This window comes from Hypanus sabinus, chromosome 2, assembly GCF_030144855.1.
Source record: "Hypanus sabinus isolate sHypSab1 chromosome 2, sHypSab1.hap1, whole genome shotgun sequence".
In the NCBI taxonomy this organism is placed as follows: domain Eukaryota; kingdom Metazoa; phylum Chordata; class Chondrichthyes; order Myliobatiformes; family Dasyatidae; genus Hypanus; species Hypanus sabinus.
In genome coordinates, this window is record NC_082707.1 from 87,980,999 (window position 1) to 87,995,004 (window position 14,006).

The window sequence follows — 14,006 nt, forward strand, 5'->3', positions numbered from 1 at the left end:
CATAGAAACACGGAAAACCTACAGCACAATACAGGCCCTTTGGCCCACAAAGCTGTACCAAACATGTCCTTACCTTGGAAATTACTAGGGTTTTCCATAGCTCTCTATTTTTCTGAGCTCCATGTAGCCATCCAGGAGTCCCTTAAAACAGGGGTTAACAACCTCTTTTTACACTGTGGACTGGTTTAATATTGACAATATTCTTGTGAACTGGCCGATTGGGGGGTGGGAGGGACAGGTGTTAAACACGACCGGAATACAGTGATACTTGAAGGAGATTCCTTATGTCCAGTCTATTCCGCAATTTAGTTTACGTGGCTCTCAGCACTTGCTTCTGTCCCGCTTGCTCACGCTTTTTCCACACAAAACTCAATGGGTTCATCATTAAGTGCAGGGTGCTTGGACTTCAGTAAGGCCTTTGACAAGGTCCTGCATGAGTGGTTAGTTAGGACAATTCAGTCACTAGGTATACATGGTTAGGTAGTAAATTGGATTAGACATTGACTCAAAGGGAGAAGTCAGAGAGTTGTAGTGGAAGTTTGCTTCTCTGACTGGAGGCCTGTGACTAGTGGTGTGCCACAGGGATCAGTGCTGGGTCCATCGCTATTTCTCATCTGTATCAATGATCTGGATGATAATGTGGTAAATTGGATCAGCAAATTTGCTGATGATACAAAGATTAGAGGTGTAGTTGTCAGTGAGGAAGGTTTTCAAAGTTTGCAGAGGGATTTGGACCAGCTGGAAAAATGGGTTGAAAAATGGCAGATGAAGTTTAATACAGACAAGTGTGAGGTATTGCACTTTGGAAGGAAAAACCAAAGTAGAACATACAGGGTAAATGGTAGGGCACTGAGGAGTGCAGTAGAACAGAGGGATCTGCCAATACAGATACAAAATTCCCTAAAAGAGGCGTCATAGGTAGATAGGGTAGTAAAGAGAGATTTTGGTACATTGGCGTTTATAAATCAAAATATTGAGTATAAGAGTTGGAATGTTATGGTGAAGTTGTATAAGGCATTGGTGAGGCCGAATTTGGAGTATTGTGCGCAGTTTTGGTCACTGAATTACAGGAAGGATATTAGAGTGCAGAGAAGGTTTGCAAGGATGTTGCTGGGACTTGAGATGCTGAGTTACAGAGAAAGGTTGAATAGGTTAGGACTTTATTCTCTGGAGCATAGGAGAATGAGGGGTGATTTGATAGAGGAATATAAAATTATGATGGGTATAGACAGAGTGAGTGCAAGCAGGCTATTTCCACTGTGGCTAGGGGAGAAAAAAAACAGAGGACATGGGTTAAGGGTGAAGGGGGAAAAGTTTAAAGGGAACATTGGGGGGGCTTCTTCATGCAGAGAGTGGTGGGAGTGTGGAATGAGCTGCCAGATTAAGTGGTAAATGTGGGCTCACTTTCAACATTTAAGAAAAACTTGGACAGGTACATGGATGAGAGGTGTATGGAGGGATATGGTCCAGGTGCAGGTCAGTGGGATTAGGCTGAAAAAAGAAGGGCTAAAAGGCCTATTTCTGCACTGTAATATTGTATGGTTATGGTTCTATGGCCCGAAGCAGAAGTTTGGGCACGCTGCATGGTCAGTACTTAGTAACACCCCCTTTGACAAGTATCACAGCTTGTAAACGCTTTCTGTAGCCAGCTAAGAGTCATTCCATTCTTGTTTGGGGGATTTTTGCCCATTCTCCCTTGACATTCCGTGAGATTCTTGGGCCATCTTGCATGCACTGCTCTTTTGAGGTCTATCCACAGATTTTCAATGATGTTTAGGTCGGGGGACTGTGAGGGCCATGGCAAAACCTTTAGCTTGCACCTCTTGAGGTAGTCCATTGTATATTTTGAGGTGTGTTTAGGATCATTATCCTGTTGTAGAAGCCATCCTCTTTTCATCTTCAGCTTTTTTACAGATGGTGTGATGTTTGCTTCCAGAAATTGCTGGTATTTAATTGAATTCATTCTTCCCTCTACCAGTGAAATGTTCCCCGTGCCACTGGCTGCAACACATGCCCAAAGCATAATCATTCCACCCCCCATCCTTAACAGTTGGAGAGGTATTCTTTTCATGAAATTCTGCACCCTTTTTTCTCCAAACATACCTTTGCTCATTGCTGCCAAAAAGTTCTATTTTAACTTCATCAGTCCACTATTTCGAAAATGCATCAGGATTGTTTAGATGTTCCTTTGCAAACTTCTGATGCTGAATTTTGTGGTGAGGGTGCGGTTTTCTTCTGATGACTCTTTCATGAAGGTCATATTTGTGCAGGTGTCGCTGCACAGTAGAAAAGTGCACCACCACTCCAGAGTCTGCTAAATCTTCCTGAAGGTCTTTTGCAGTCAAATGGGGGTTTTGATTTGCCTTTCTAGCAATCCTACGAGCAGTTCTCTTGCAAAATTTTCTTGGTCTTCCAGACCTCAACTTGACCTCCACTGTTCCTTAACTGCCATTTCTTAATTAAATTATGGACTGGGGAAATGGCCACCTGAAAATGCTTTCTATCTTCTTATAGTCTTCTCCTTCTTTATTTTAATTTTCAGAGTGCTAGGCAACTGCTTAGAGGAGCCCATGGCTGCTGATTATTGGGTCAAGGTTTGAGGAGTCAGGGTATTTATAAAGCATTAAAATTTGCATCACCTGGCCTTTACAAATGATTACTGTGAACAAGCCATATCCCCAACAAGCTAATTAAAGTCTGAGACCTTGGTAAAAGTTATCTGAGAGCTCAAATCTCTTGGGGTGCCCAACTTTTGCATACTGCTCCTTTCCTTTGTCTCATTCTAAAATTGTACAAAACAAATATAATAAACTAATCTTGCTTAAAATGTTGAAAAGACTGTTTCATCTTTAACTTTATGAGCTTTAGAGATCAGTTCATTTTCTACTCACTTAACTATTCACAGTAAAAGGAATTTTGACCAGGTATGCCCAAACTTCTGCATGCCACTGCAATTGATACCTGTACCTGGCTGGAAGGTCGAGATGAGTTTATTCATCATTTATGGTGGGAAAGCACTAGAGCCTTAATCACAATCAAAAAAGTATGTGAACCTCTGTGATAATGCCTTCTACAAAAGCTATTTGGAGTCAGGTGTTCCAATCAATGAATGCTGAAGGTGCTCACAGTGAAAGACCTGCAGAAATCTCTAGATCTTGCTAAAGTATTTGTTCATGTCAAAAAAAAGTCCTGTCCTGAGCCTTTGTGGCCGGTGCTTATGCTGGTTTCTGTGGCGTGAAGCAACAGAGAGTACGAGACTCTCCCCCGGATAGGACGCCAGTCTATCGCGAGATTGACTCCCAGCAATTTTTTTGCCAGTTCCTATTTTTCAGCTGGGTAGACTGGGACATTGTGTGGTTAAGTGCCTTACTCAATGTCCTTACACACGCTGCCTCGGCTGGGCTCGAACTCATGACCTTTAGGTTGCTAGTTGAACACCCTAACCACTTGGCCATGCGCCACACATCTGTTCATGTGTCTACTATATAAAAAAAACACTGAACAAGAATGGTGTTCATGGAAGGACATCACGGAAGGAACCACCACCTCTCCAAAAAAATTTTTGCTGCATGTCTCAAGTTTGCAAAAGAACACCTGGATGTTCCACAACATTTCTGGGACAATGTTCTGTGGACAGAGGAGACAAAGGTTGAACTTTTTGGCAGAAATGCATACCACTATGATTGGAGGAAAAAGGACACTGCACACCAACACCAAAACCTCATCCCAATTGTGAAGCATGGTGGAAGGGGCGTCATGGTTGAGGCTGCTTTGTTGCCTCAGGGCCTGGATGGCCCATTGAGGGAACAATTAATTCAACATTGTATCAAGACATTTTACAGGAGAATGTCAAGGTAGCGGTAGAAGAAAATGTGTTTAGGAATCGCCAACTCAGAGACAAGACTTTAACCCATTTAAGATGTTGTGGCATGACCTCAAGAGGGCTATTCATGCAAGGTATCCCAGAAATATTGATAAACTGAAATAGTTTTGTATGGAGGAATGGTCAAAAATTCCCCGTCTGGTCAGCTGCTAATGTTTGGTGCAGGTTATTGCTGCTAAAGGAGGTTCTACCAGTTATTAAATACAAGGGGTCACATACTTTTTTCCAGTCTGGACTGTGAATGATTAAACAATGTGCTCAATGAAGTTAATTGTGCGTTGTTAGTTTAAGCATACTGTGTTTGTCTTAGATGAAGATCAGACCACATTTTATGAGTAATTAATGCAGAAAACTAGGAAATAGCAAAGGGTTCACAAAGTTTTTTCTTGCAACTGTATACAGCTACCAACACAATTACTGTATAGTGAACTCCCAATGTATATAACATTGTCTGCACTTCACTAAAATGAACTCAGTCAGAGTTCTACTCCTGCGTCTTATGGTTTTTATTTCTGGCAGAAAGGTTACAGCAAGGGCAACATCCGAAAGAGTAGTAGGAACTCAGTGGGCCAGACAGTATACATGGAGGGCAATGAAAAATGTTTCAGTTCAAGATCCTCCATCTGGACTGGAAAGAAAGAAGGGAGATAGACAGTATAAAAAGGTTAGAGAAAGAATTCCGTAACATTGAACTAAATGGTACGGGATGATTGCTGGAATTAACAGTGCCATACTCATAAAAAAATGGCTGCAATTAAAAAGAGGTGGTGATCTTCATTTCAATGAGTGTGGACCCAACTAACATACAGAATTTGATGGCCAGTGTCACATCTTCCACTGCAAGAGAAACCATCCAATAACAAGGTGGATAAACTATCACCTGAAGTGGATGGATTGTCACCTGCTAAGCAACCTCCGTTTTCCATGACAGTGTGAGTTTGAAGGGATCTGGATATGTGTGGTTAAAAAGGTTTTGTGTCATGCCACCCCAACAAACCACTACAAGGACAATTCATTGCGGCACTAGCTTGGGATAATCTGCTCATGCATGGAGTGTAGATCTAGTATCTTGTCAAAAACAGTACAAGATGCCATCACCTCAGTGCCATCAGCATCCTTGTTACCTACTGTGGCTTTAGAGGCTGTAGTCCAAGAATGGGCTTTCTGGGTCCAGACCATCTGAGTGTTGTGTTGTCCTCCGTGATCATGTCCAGTCTTCACTAGAAATCAGCCAACACTGGTTTCCATGAACCATGTTGCAGCCACAAGCAAGAGGCAAGATGAAAGAATTAGGATTTACACTCCTAATACTTGCTGTTCATCACTGATAGTTAAAAACAGTCAGACAGATCTGTATACCTGGAATGCATAGACCTCTTTGGGTGGTGTAGGGTTTGGTAGGCCTGCCGAAGGGTTTCTGCCCAAAATGGCGACTGTACTTATTTCCATAGATGCTGCCTGGCTTGCTGAGTTCCTCCAGCATTTTGTGTGTGTTGCTTAAGATACCCTGAGGTTATTTCTACAAAAACATAACTCCTTTAGAGAAGACATTTAAAAACTTTTTAATAATTTTTTATTAAAAAGACATTTTATTAACTTTAAAAATAACTGTTAAAATCACTCAATTTTAAAAATCTTTATGATATATGTAGCACATATTACCATCTTATTCCTACATATCATTTTTTTGGCATCAAGTATACATCTGCTTTTTATTTTCTGGTACAAGTCTGTGTTACTTCCAATGTATTACCCTGGCCCTAGTCTCCATTGCTCATTGTTAGGTGGCTGAGACATCAGGAAGTACTTGTGCAGGAACTGAATGCACCTGCTCCCTTATGCACAGTGCACCAGTATCCTTCTGCTGTGCAGCTTGGAAACACCTTTTTGTGTGTTTCATCTTTAAACCCAGTTAGTTACTGGGACACAATTCAAAATTGTGCTAATATTTTTAAAAGATGTTTTTTACATTTCTATTCAGGAAATTATAAATTTAAAACATAAAATCTGTCACTAGCCAGGGAAACATTTAAAAAATTGACACTTAAAAATTCCTTGATGTATTATCCACTTGCCAAGAACTGTTTTCCAAATTTTGCTAAAATTGTGTTTAATCACAATAAACACAATGCCTCCTCTATGACATCATTAATCCAAGTGTATATTGATGAAAATGACCAAACACAGATCCATATACCACTCTTTAGTAGTAACCGGGATGAGCTGTAGTCTCAATCAATTAAAAATTCCTCAAAATCTTTTGCAATATTTGACCAATTTTAGTCTCACTACAAAAGAACTGGTGTAACTTGTTGGAATGTTTAGGTCTTTCTCTTTTGAAAGGTAAAGCTCTATGATTCCATTGTGTATTTTTACTTTTCCATGGCAGTAACCAGTTCCTTTCCAAGTGCTACTGTCTGGTCTGAGCAGCACACGATTCAATTTCTTTAACTGCTTGCTGCAGGTCTTCTATAATGGCATCTACATCTGCTTTCGAAGTTGCTCGACCGACACTTAATCGAATGGCGTTCTCTGCCACACCATATGGAATGCCACTGTTCAGTAGTATGTGCGAGGGCCTGAAAGAACAAGACAATTTATTACAGGAGTAGTGATAGGCTGAGAGCCATAAGCACAACAATCCCTCACCCATATATCATGGGCTCAGCATCACTTCCAAATACCAAAAGGGAAGTTTGTATGCATATTTTCTGATTCCAAATGGAACCTGTTGAAAATTTTGACGGTTAAGCAGCCAAGAATACCACAAACCAAGAATACTATTATCAATTATCACAGTGACTTTGTGTAAAAAATTACTAACTGGGATTAAGATTAAAAGATTAAGTTGTCCATGACAATCTTGAAACCTTTGTTCGTTAGTGGTTTATAACAATAGCGTGCTAGTCTACACACTCTAATTCAAAATTAAGCAAAACACTATACATTCACAACTTCAATACTGAGCATACACTGTTTGCTTTCTAAAAGCAATGCACTGCCCACTGCTCTACTCTCTCTATACCTGTGACTGCATGGCTAGGCATAGCATAAATACTATCTATAAATATGCTGATGATACAACTATTGTTGGTAGAATCTCAGGAGGAGACGAGAGGGCATACAGGAGTGAGATATGCCAACTAGTGGAGTGGTGTCGCAGCAACAACCTGGCACTCAACGTCAGTAAGACGAAAGAGCTGATTTTGGACTTCAGAAGGGTAAGACGAAAGAACACATACCAATCCTCATAGAGGGTTCAGAAGTGGAGAGAGTGAGCAGTTTCAGGTTCCTGGGTGTCAAGATCTCTGAGGACCTAACCTGGTCCCAACATATCCATGTAGTTATAAAGAAGGCAAGCGACTATACTTCATTAGGAGTTTGAAGAGATTTGGTATGTCAAAAAACACAAAGACTTCTATAGATGTACCATGGAGAGCATTCTGACAGGCTGCATCACTGTCTGGTATGGGGGGTGGGGGAAGATCTACTGCGTGGGAGTTGAAGGAGCTGCAGAGGGTTGTAAATTTAGTCTACTCCATCTTGGATACTAGCCTACAGAGTACCCAGGACATCTTCAAGGAATGGTGTCTCAGAAAGGCAGCGTCCATTATTAAGGACCTCCAGCACCCATGGCATGCCTTTTCTCACTGTTACCATCAGGTAGGAGGTACAGAAGCTTGAAGGCACACACTCAGCGATTCAGGAACAGCTTCTTCCTGTCTGCCATCCGATTCCCAAATGGACACTGAACCCGTGAACATTACCTCACTTTTTAAATATATATTATTTCTGTTTTTTGCAGATTCTAATCTATTCAATATACGTAATTAATTTACGTAGTTATTTATTATGACTATATTTTATTATTTTTTCTTCTTCTGTATTATGTATTGCATTGAACTGATGCTAAGTTAACAAATTTCACGACACATGCCAGTGATAATAAACCTGATTCTGCATTTTAATGGAATCAGAAACACCAGAAAATCTGCAAATGCTGAAGATCCAAAGGAATACAGACAAAACGATGAGAGATGCCAAACAGCATCTATGAAAAAGGTAAACAGTTAACATTTCAGCCGAGATCCTTCTTCAGAAGTTTCTAGCCCGCACTGTTCACCCCTTCTCCTGTCTTCAACCCTCCTCCTCTTCCTGGACACTCTGGTTTTCTTCCTGCTCAGGAACTCTTTATTGCTAACTGCTGATAAGACATCAACACTCCCGACTTTAACACTCCTCCGTCCAATATTACTCTCACTCCTTCTGAATACACTGCCCTTCACTCTCTCTGCACCAATCCTAACCTCACCATTGAACCTGCAGATAAAGTGGGTTGCTGTAGTAGTCTGGCCGACTTACCTCTACCTTACTGCGGCCAGGTGACAACCGATGTTTTTATGAGAGTGTTTTCCTTTTCCTTCAGAGGAAGATATTGTTGTTACCTCTTTTTTTTTTTGAAGTCCATTATATATATTTGACAAATGTCCAAATTTCCTATCAGATGGTGGGAAGGAAAATGGAACTAAACCTTATATCCCATCTGAAAAAACAGCAATATATCCCTTTTCCTGGTGTAGGCTTCAACTGTGAACATGTCTATGGTGTGCCAGGCATCTTACTCAGAGCCAGGGGCAAACCGATACTGAGGCACATTCTTGGAAGTTATAGCACTTTAGATAAGCTATACCATTGAATGTTTTATGGTTATTTCAGAGCAACGTGGATGTGCAAACCATTATCTTTAGAGCAGGATACAGATTGCTAAGTGTAGAGTACCTATGAAAGTATTCACCCCCCGGAAGTATTCATGTTTTATTGTTTTACAACATTGAATCACAATGGATTTAATTTGGCTTTTTTGATAGTGATTAACAGAAAAAGACTCTTTCGTGTCAAAGTGGAAAAAGATGTCTCCAGCAGCTTTGCAAATCTGGACACTGCAATTTTTCCCCATTCTTCTTTTCAAAACTGCTCAAGCTCTGTCAGATTGCATCAAGATCTTTTTCAAGTCTAGCCACAAATTCTCCATTGGATTGAGATCTGGAATCCGACTTGACCACTCCAGGACATTAACTCTGCTGTTTTTAAGCCATTCCTGTGTGACTTTGGCTTTATGCTTGTGGTCATTGTCTTACTGGAAAACAAATCTTCTCCCAGGTTGCTGTTCTCTTCCAGACTGCATCAGGTTTTCCTCCAGGATTTTCCTGAATTTTGCTGCATTAACTTTACCCTCTACCTTCACAAACCTTCCAGGGCCTGCTGCATTCAAGCATCCCCATGCACAATACGGCCATCAACATCTTTCATGATAAGGATTGTGTGTTTTTGATGATGTGCAGTATTTGGCTTACGCCAAACTGTGTTTAGTCTGATGGCCAAAAAGCTCAATTTTGGCTTCATCAGACCATACAGCATTCTTCCTACCGACTTCAGAGGATTAGAGAATAAGCAAAATTTCCCCAGAAGCCACACGAATGGGCAATGCAGGAATATGTAAAACTATTCTTCCATCCTTTCCAGAATCTATGAAAAGCATCTTCTTACCTACTGACATTTTCAGAATGACAAGCAGCTCCCACGCTCGCTAGAAGCCTTTGGCAGTGCTGTAGCACCTTCCAACCTGGGACAAAACACAATTTCCATTTCTGTTTTATTAACCGTTAATTAACAAGCATAATTAACAGCAAATCTATGGGTGTTATATAAAATAAAAGTCGTAGAATTGGTGGTTATTGAACACTTCGAAAAGAAGATTGAATAAAGAACTGCAATAGCATGGATAAAACTAGATTTTCAGATTGTCACCAATTGGATTCCGCAGAAAGCAATACCAGATACAACACTATTTAAAATCTTTTTGAATGACTTATGTAGATAAAAGTCTAACATATCCTAGTAAAGCTTTGTTGGGGAGGAGAGAAGGGAGCTAAGCAGCATGTTAAAGTTCTTGCACAGAGGCACTGACCACTAAGCTAAAGACTAAGTATTAGCAAAGTTATTCACTTGTGGGAGGAATGGAAAAAGAAAATATGCTTTATGCAAAGTGAAACTAATAAATCATACTATATAAAAAGCAAATGTGGTGGTAAACAACGGATACAATTTTATGCTTGACTATCATATATTTTTGACACACCTTGATGGTTAGGCCCGAGAATTGACACATTGCAGGTATTTGGTAGCCTGTCTGATTCCTGGAAATGGCTGTTGAAATGAAGCTTTTCCTTTCCAAAGGTAGCCTGGGGTAGGAATAGAAAAACAAGTTAGTCATATGGTCAGATTTTACTGTACGTACTGTCGACAATACAATAAGATACTCAATATAATTCCAACTTTTACACAATTGTAGGGAATCATTTCCTATTTTATTTCCACTGACCAAAGTTCACATAGCTACAATGCACAAGGTCTAGTGAACTGGCCCATCTTGTTATAATTGGTATCTCATTGTAATTAATAAGAATTGGATATGGGCTGACCATCAGCTTACATTGTCTGTAAGTGACAAGGTCAGGCTGGATAAACATCTAAACCTGTCCTCTTAATAAGATCAAACACGAGGAAATCTGCAGATGCTGGAAATTCAAACAACACACACAATATGCTGGTGGAACGCAGCAGGGTAGGCAGCATCTATAGGGAGAAGCGATGTTGATGTTTCGGGCTGAGACCCTTCGTCAAGACTAACCGAAAGGAAAGATAGTAAGAGATTTGAAAGTAGAGGGGGGAGGGGGAAATGCGAAATGATAGGAGAAGACCGGAGGGGGTGGGATGAAGCTAAGAGCTGGAAAGGTGATTGGCGAAAGTGATACAGAGCTGTGGAAGGGAAAGGATCATGGGACGGGAGGCCTCAGGAGAAAGAAAGGAGGGTGGGGGGGAGCACCAGAGGGAGATGGAGAACAGGCAAACAACTAAATATGTCAGGGATGGGGTAAGAAGGGGAGGAGGGGCATTAATGGAAGTTAGAGAAGTCAATGTCCATGCCATCAGGTTGGAGGCTACCTAGCCGGTATATAAGGTGTTAAGACTGGGAGACCGTTTCGCTGAACACCTACGCTCGGTCCGCCAGAAAAAGCAGGATCTCCCAGTGGCCACACATTTTAATTCCACGTCCCATTCCCATTCTGATATGTCTGTCCATGGCCTCCTCTATTGTCAAAATGAATCCAAACTCAGGTTGGAGGAACAACACCTTATATATCAGCTGGGTAGCCTCCAACCTAATGGCATGAACATTGACTTCTCTAACTTCCGTTAATGCCCCTCCTCCCCTTCTTACCCCATCCCTGACATATTTAGTTGTTTGCCTGTCCTCCATTTCCCTCTGGTGCTTCCCCACATCCTCCTTTCCTTCTCCTGAGGCCTCCCGTCCCATGATCCTTTCCCTTCTCCAGCTCTGTATCACTTTTGCCAATCACCTTTCCAGCTCTTAGCTTCATCCCACCCCCTCCGGTCTACTCCTATCATTTTGCATTTCCCCCTCCCCCCTCTACTTTCAAATCTCTTACTATATTTCCTTTCGGTTAGTCCTGACGAAGGGTCTTGGCCTGAAACGTCGACATCGCTTCTCCCTATAGATGCTGCCCAGCCTGCTGTGTTCCACCAGCATTTTGTGTGTGTTCTCTTAATAAGATGCTGCACAGACTATAAAAATCTTTAGTTACAGAGATGACCGAAAATAATTATTCCTATAAATGAAATCAGTCAGCATAGAGACCAACAATTTGACTGAACAGCCAGGACTATAAAACTGGATAAATATTTTAAAACATGGACATTAGAAGGAAACACAAATCAAAGGCAGAGAATTAATGAATTGTGTAATGTGAAAGAAATGATTTAGAGAATACAAAATAAAAAGAGAATTTACTAAGTGAGATGAACCTAGCACAAAATAGAATGTATTTAAGTAAAAACCATTCAACCAAAGGAAAAAAATTTACCAATAAATGCAAATACAATAGTCTGAATTTCAAAAACACCTGTAGCCTAATAATGCACCCCAGTGCAGTCACCAGAGCTTCATAAAGGCTAATATGATACCAGAGTACCTAGAACATTGTCAGGTAGTGTCACAGAAAGACAGAAGTCTGAGTATGGGAACACCGAGCTGAGGGACAGGGCAGTGGAAAGCAGAGCCATCAGTTGAGGGCCAGTGCAAGTCAGGGATATGCATGTGTCCAAGAATGTGGGGTGCAGATATTTCACACGCAAAAACATAAGACAACAGGTGCAGAAGTAGGCTATCAGGTCGCTCCAATTTGCTCCACCTTTCAATATGACCGCCAGCTCCCAGTCTTTCAAATAGTTAGTAAGCTCTACCTTAAATTCATCTAATAACCCAGCCAACACCACCTTCGGGGAGAGAATTCCAGAGATTTACTAAGCTCTGAGAAAAGAAATATCTACACACCTCAGGAAATGACTTATTGTGTAGCTGTGTCACCTTGTCCATGACTCTCCCACTATCAGAAACAGGGGCAACAAGGAAACATAAGAGACTGCAGATGTTGGAATCTGAAGCAAAAAGAAACAAACTACGAGAGAAACTTGGAGGGTCAGGCAGCATTTGGGGAGGCAAAGGGATAATTGATTTTTCAGGTTGAGATTCTACATCAGGACGGGACGGGAGCATTGGGGTGAAGGTGGGGCATAAGAACTAATTTAGGGGTTTTGCTCAACTGAGAATTGAAGTGGCAATGGATGAAAAAGACAATGTAAATTAGGATACAGGCACTAGTCTTTAGGGAAGTATACCTAAAGTCTGTTTTAGACTGTTCTGGTCTGTTTTAGACAAGAAGTCTGTTTTAATTATACAAAAATAACCAGAACATCAATTATGAAGCACTGGATTTACTAATATATTAACCTAAATCTGACCGGCAGTAGTAATTTCAAGATGATATCTTTCAGTAGATTCCAGCCACCTCTTTGAACTGCACCCAACATAATTGCTTTGTTGCTGTGACTTCTGGTGGTGCATGTTGCCAATACTGTTTTCCACCTAAATTTACCTTTCCAATAGCAGTCACTAATTAACAAGCTGGAGCAGGAAGTCTCTCCACCACACTACTTACTACCAGTTTTGTAGTCCAGTTCTGCAGGGCACAGGATTACAGTTAACCTTTATCACTTACAATCTTCCAGTCATCACTTCATTCTTGATTATTCATTTCACACCTCATCATAATTGCAATTTATAAGGAACTGGATAGAAAGTGAAACTTATTGAGTTTATCATCTGTGATTTTGGTGGTCATTTAATACTATTGTGGAAGTTGTAGTAAGGCAAAGATAGCCTGGGACAGTTGTAGTCACAGCGAGACCTTTGAAGTGAAACCACCAGAGACACCTCTGCTTACTACAGACCAATTAGATTGTGGCAGTGTGTACTCAAGCCAAATGAGTGAGGCCTCTTTAGTGTGACTTATCCCGAGAGATCTTCCTAAAACATAGTGCCGCTTTATACAATAGCAGGTGCTGGAGACAGGCGAGATAACAGAAGGATGTGAAACATACCCAACAACTAAGGCACTAACTTCAAAATATCATCGGCTGTCAGCTCAAAGTTTCGATGAACTTTAACACCTCTATTGTGAATGATGACTGATCTTGTCAGTAAGGAATTCAAAAATATATAATTTACAATAATCAATATCCATAACTGATATTCCAATACTATATAAAAATAGCAGTTTTCTGTTCAGACTTAAGAACAGTGCAGGTGACAGGGGCCCAAGCTGTTTTCCTTATGCAAACGCACAATAACAAACAATCCTTGAGTTGTAAGTATGCCTATGTTCTGGGCTCCTTTAATTTATTTTATTATTGATGATGGCATTATGATAATGGAATTGTTGATCAGTCACAACAAATTCCATCAAACAGCCTGCTTCACTTGGAGATTGTGAGGTCTACAAGACCATTTTAAATTCAGTTTGCCTGCGAAATGGAAGAGATCTATCACACTTGAAAATTGCAAAAAGGAACTGTGGATAAGGTGTGATTATGCCAGAGATAAGGAATATTCTGGGATTAAGATGACAGTTTCCACTCTAGTTCTATGGGTTAAGACAGTTAACAAGGAACTTGTAGCTCCTACCATAGGATGGTGGAAGGT

General features: G+C 40.7%; 1 protein-coding gene across 1 annotated transcript in view; it reads right to left on the reverse strand.

The window, feature by feature from the left end:
- Positions 1 to 5,428: 5,428 nt before the first annotated feature.
- The window catches only part of scly (selenocysteine lyase), a 48,315-nt gene continuing 39,737 nt past the window's right edge, over positions 5,429 to 14,006 (reverse strand). The window contains exons 11-13 of the mRNA XM_059950144.1: positions 10,023 to 10,125; positions 9,431 to 9,506; positions 5,429 to 6,462 (exon numbers count right to left, since the gene is read on the reverse strand). Of these exons, the coding sequence (XP_059806127.1) occupies positions 6,294 to 6,462; positions 9,431 to 9,506; positions 10,023 to 10,125 (348 nt within the window). The 3' untranslated portion in view covers positions 5,429 to 6,293. The remainder of the gene's footprint in view (positions 6,463 to 9,430; positions 9,507 to 10,022; positions 10,126 to 14,006) is intronic.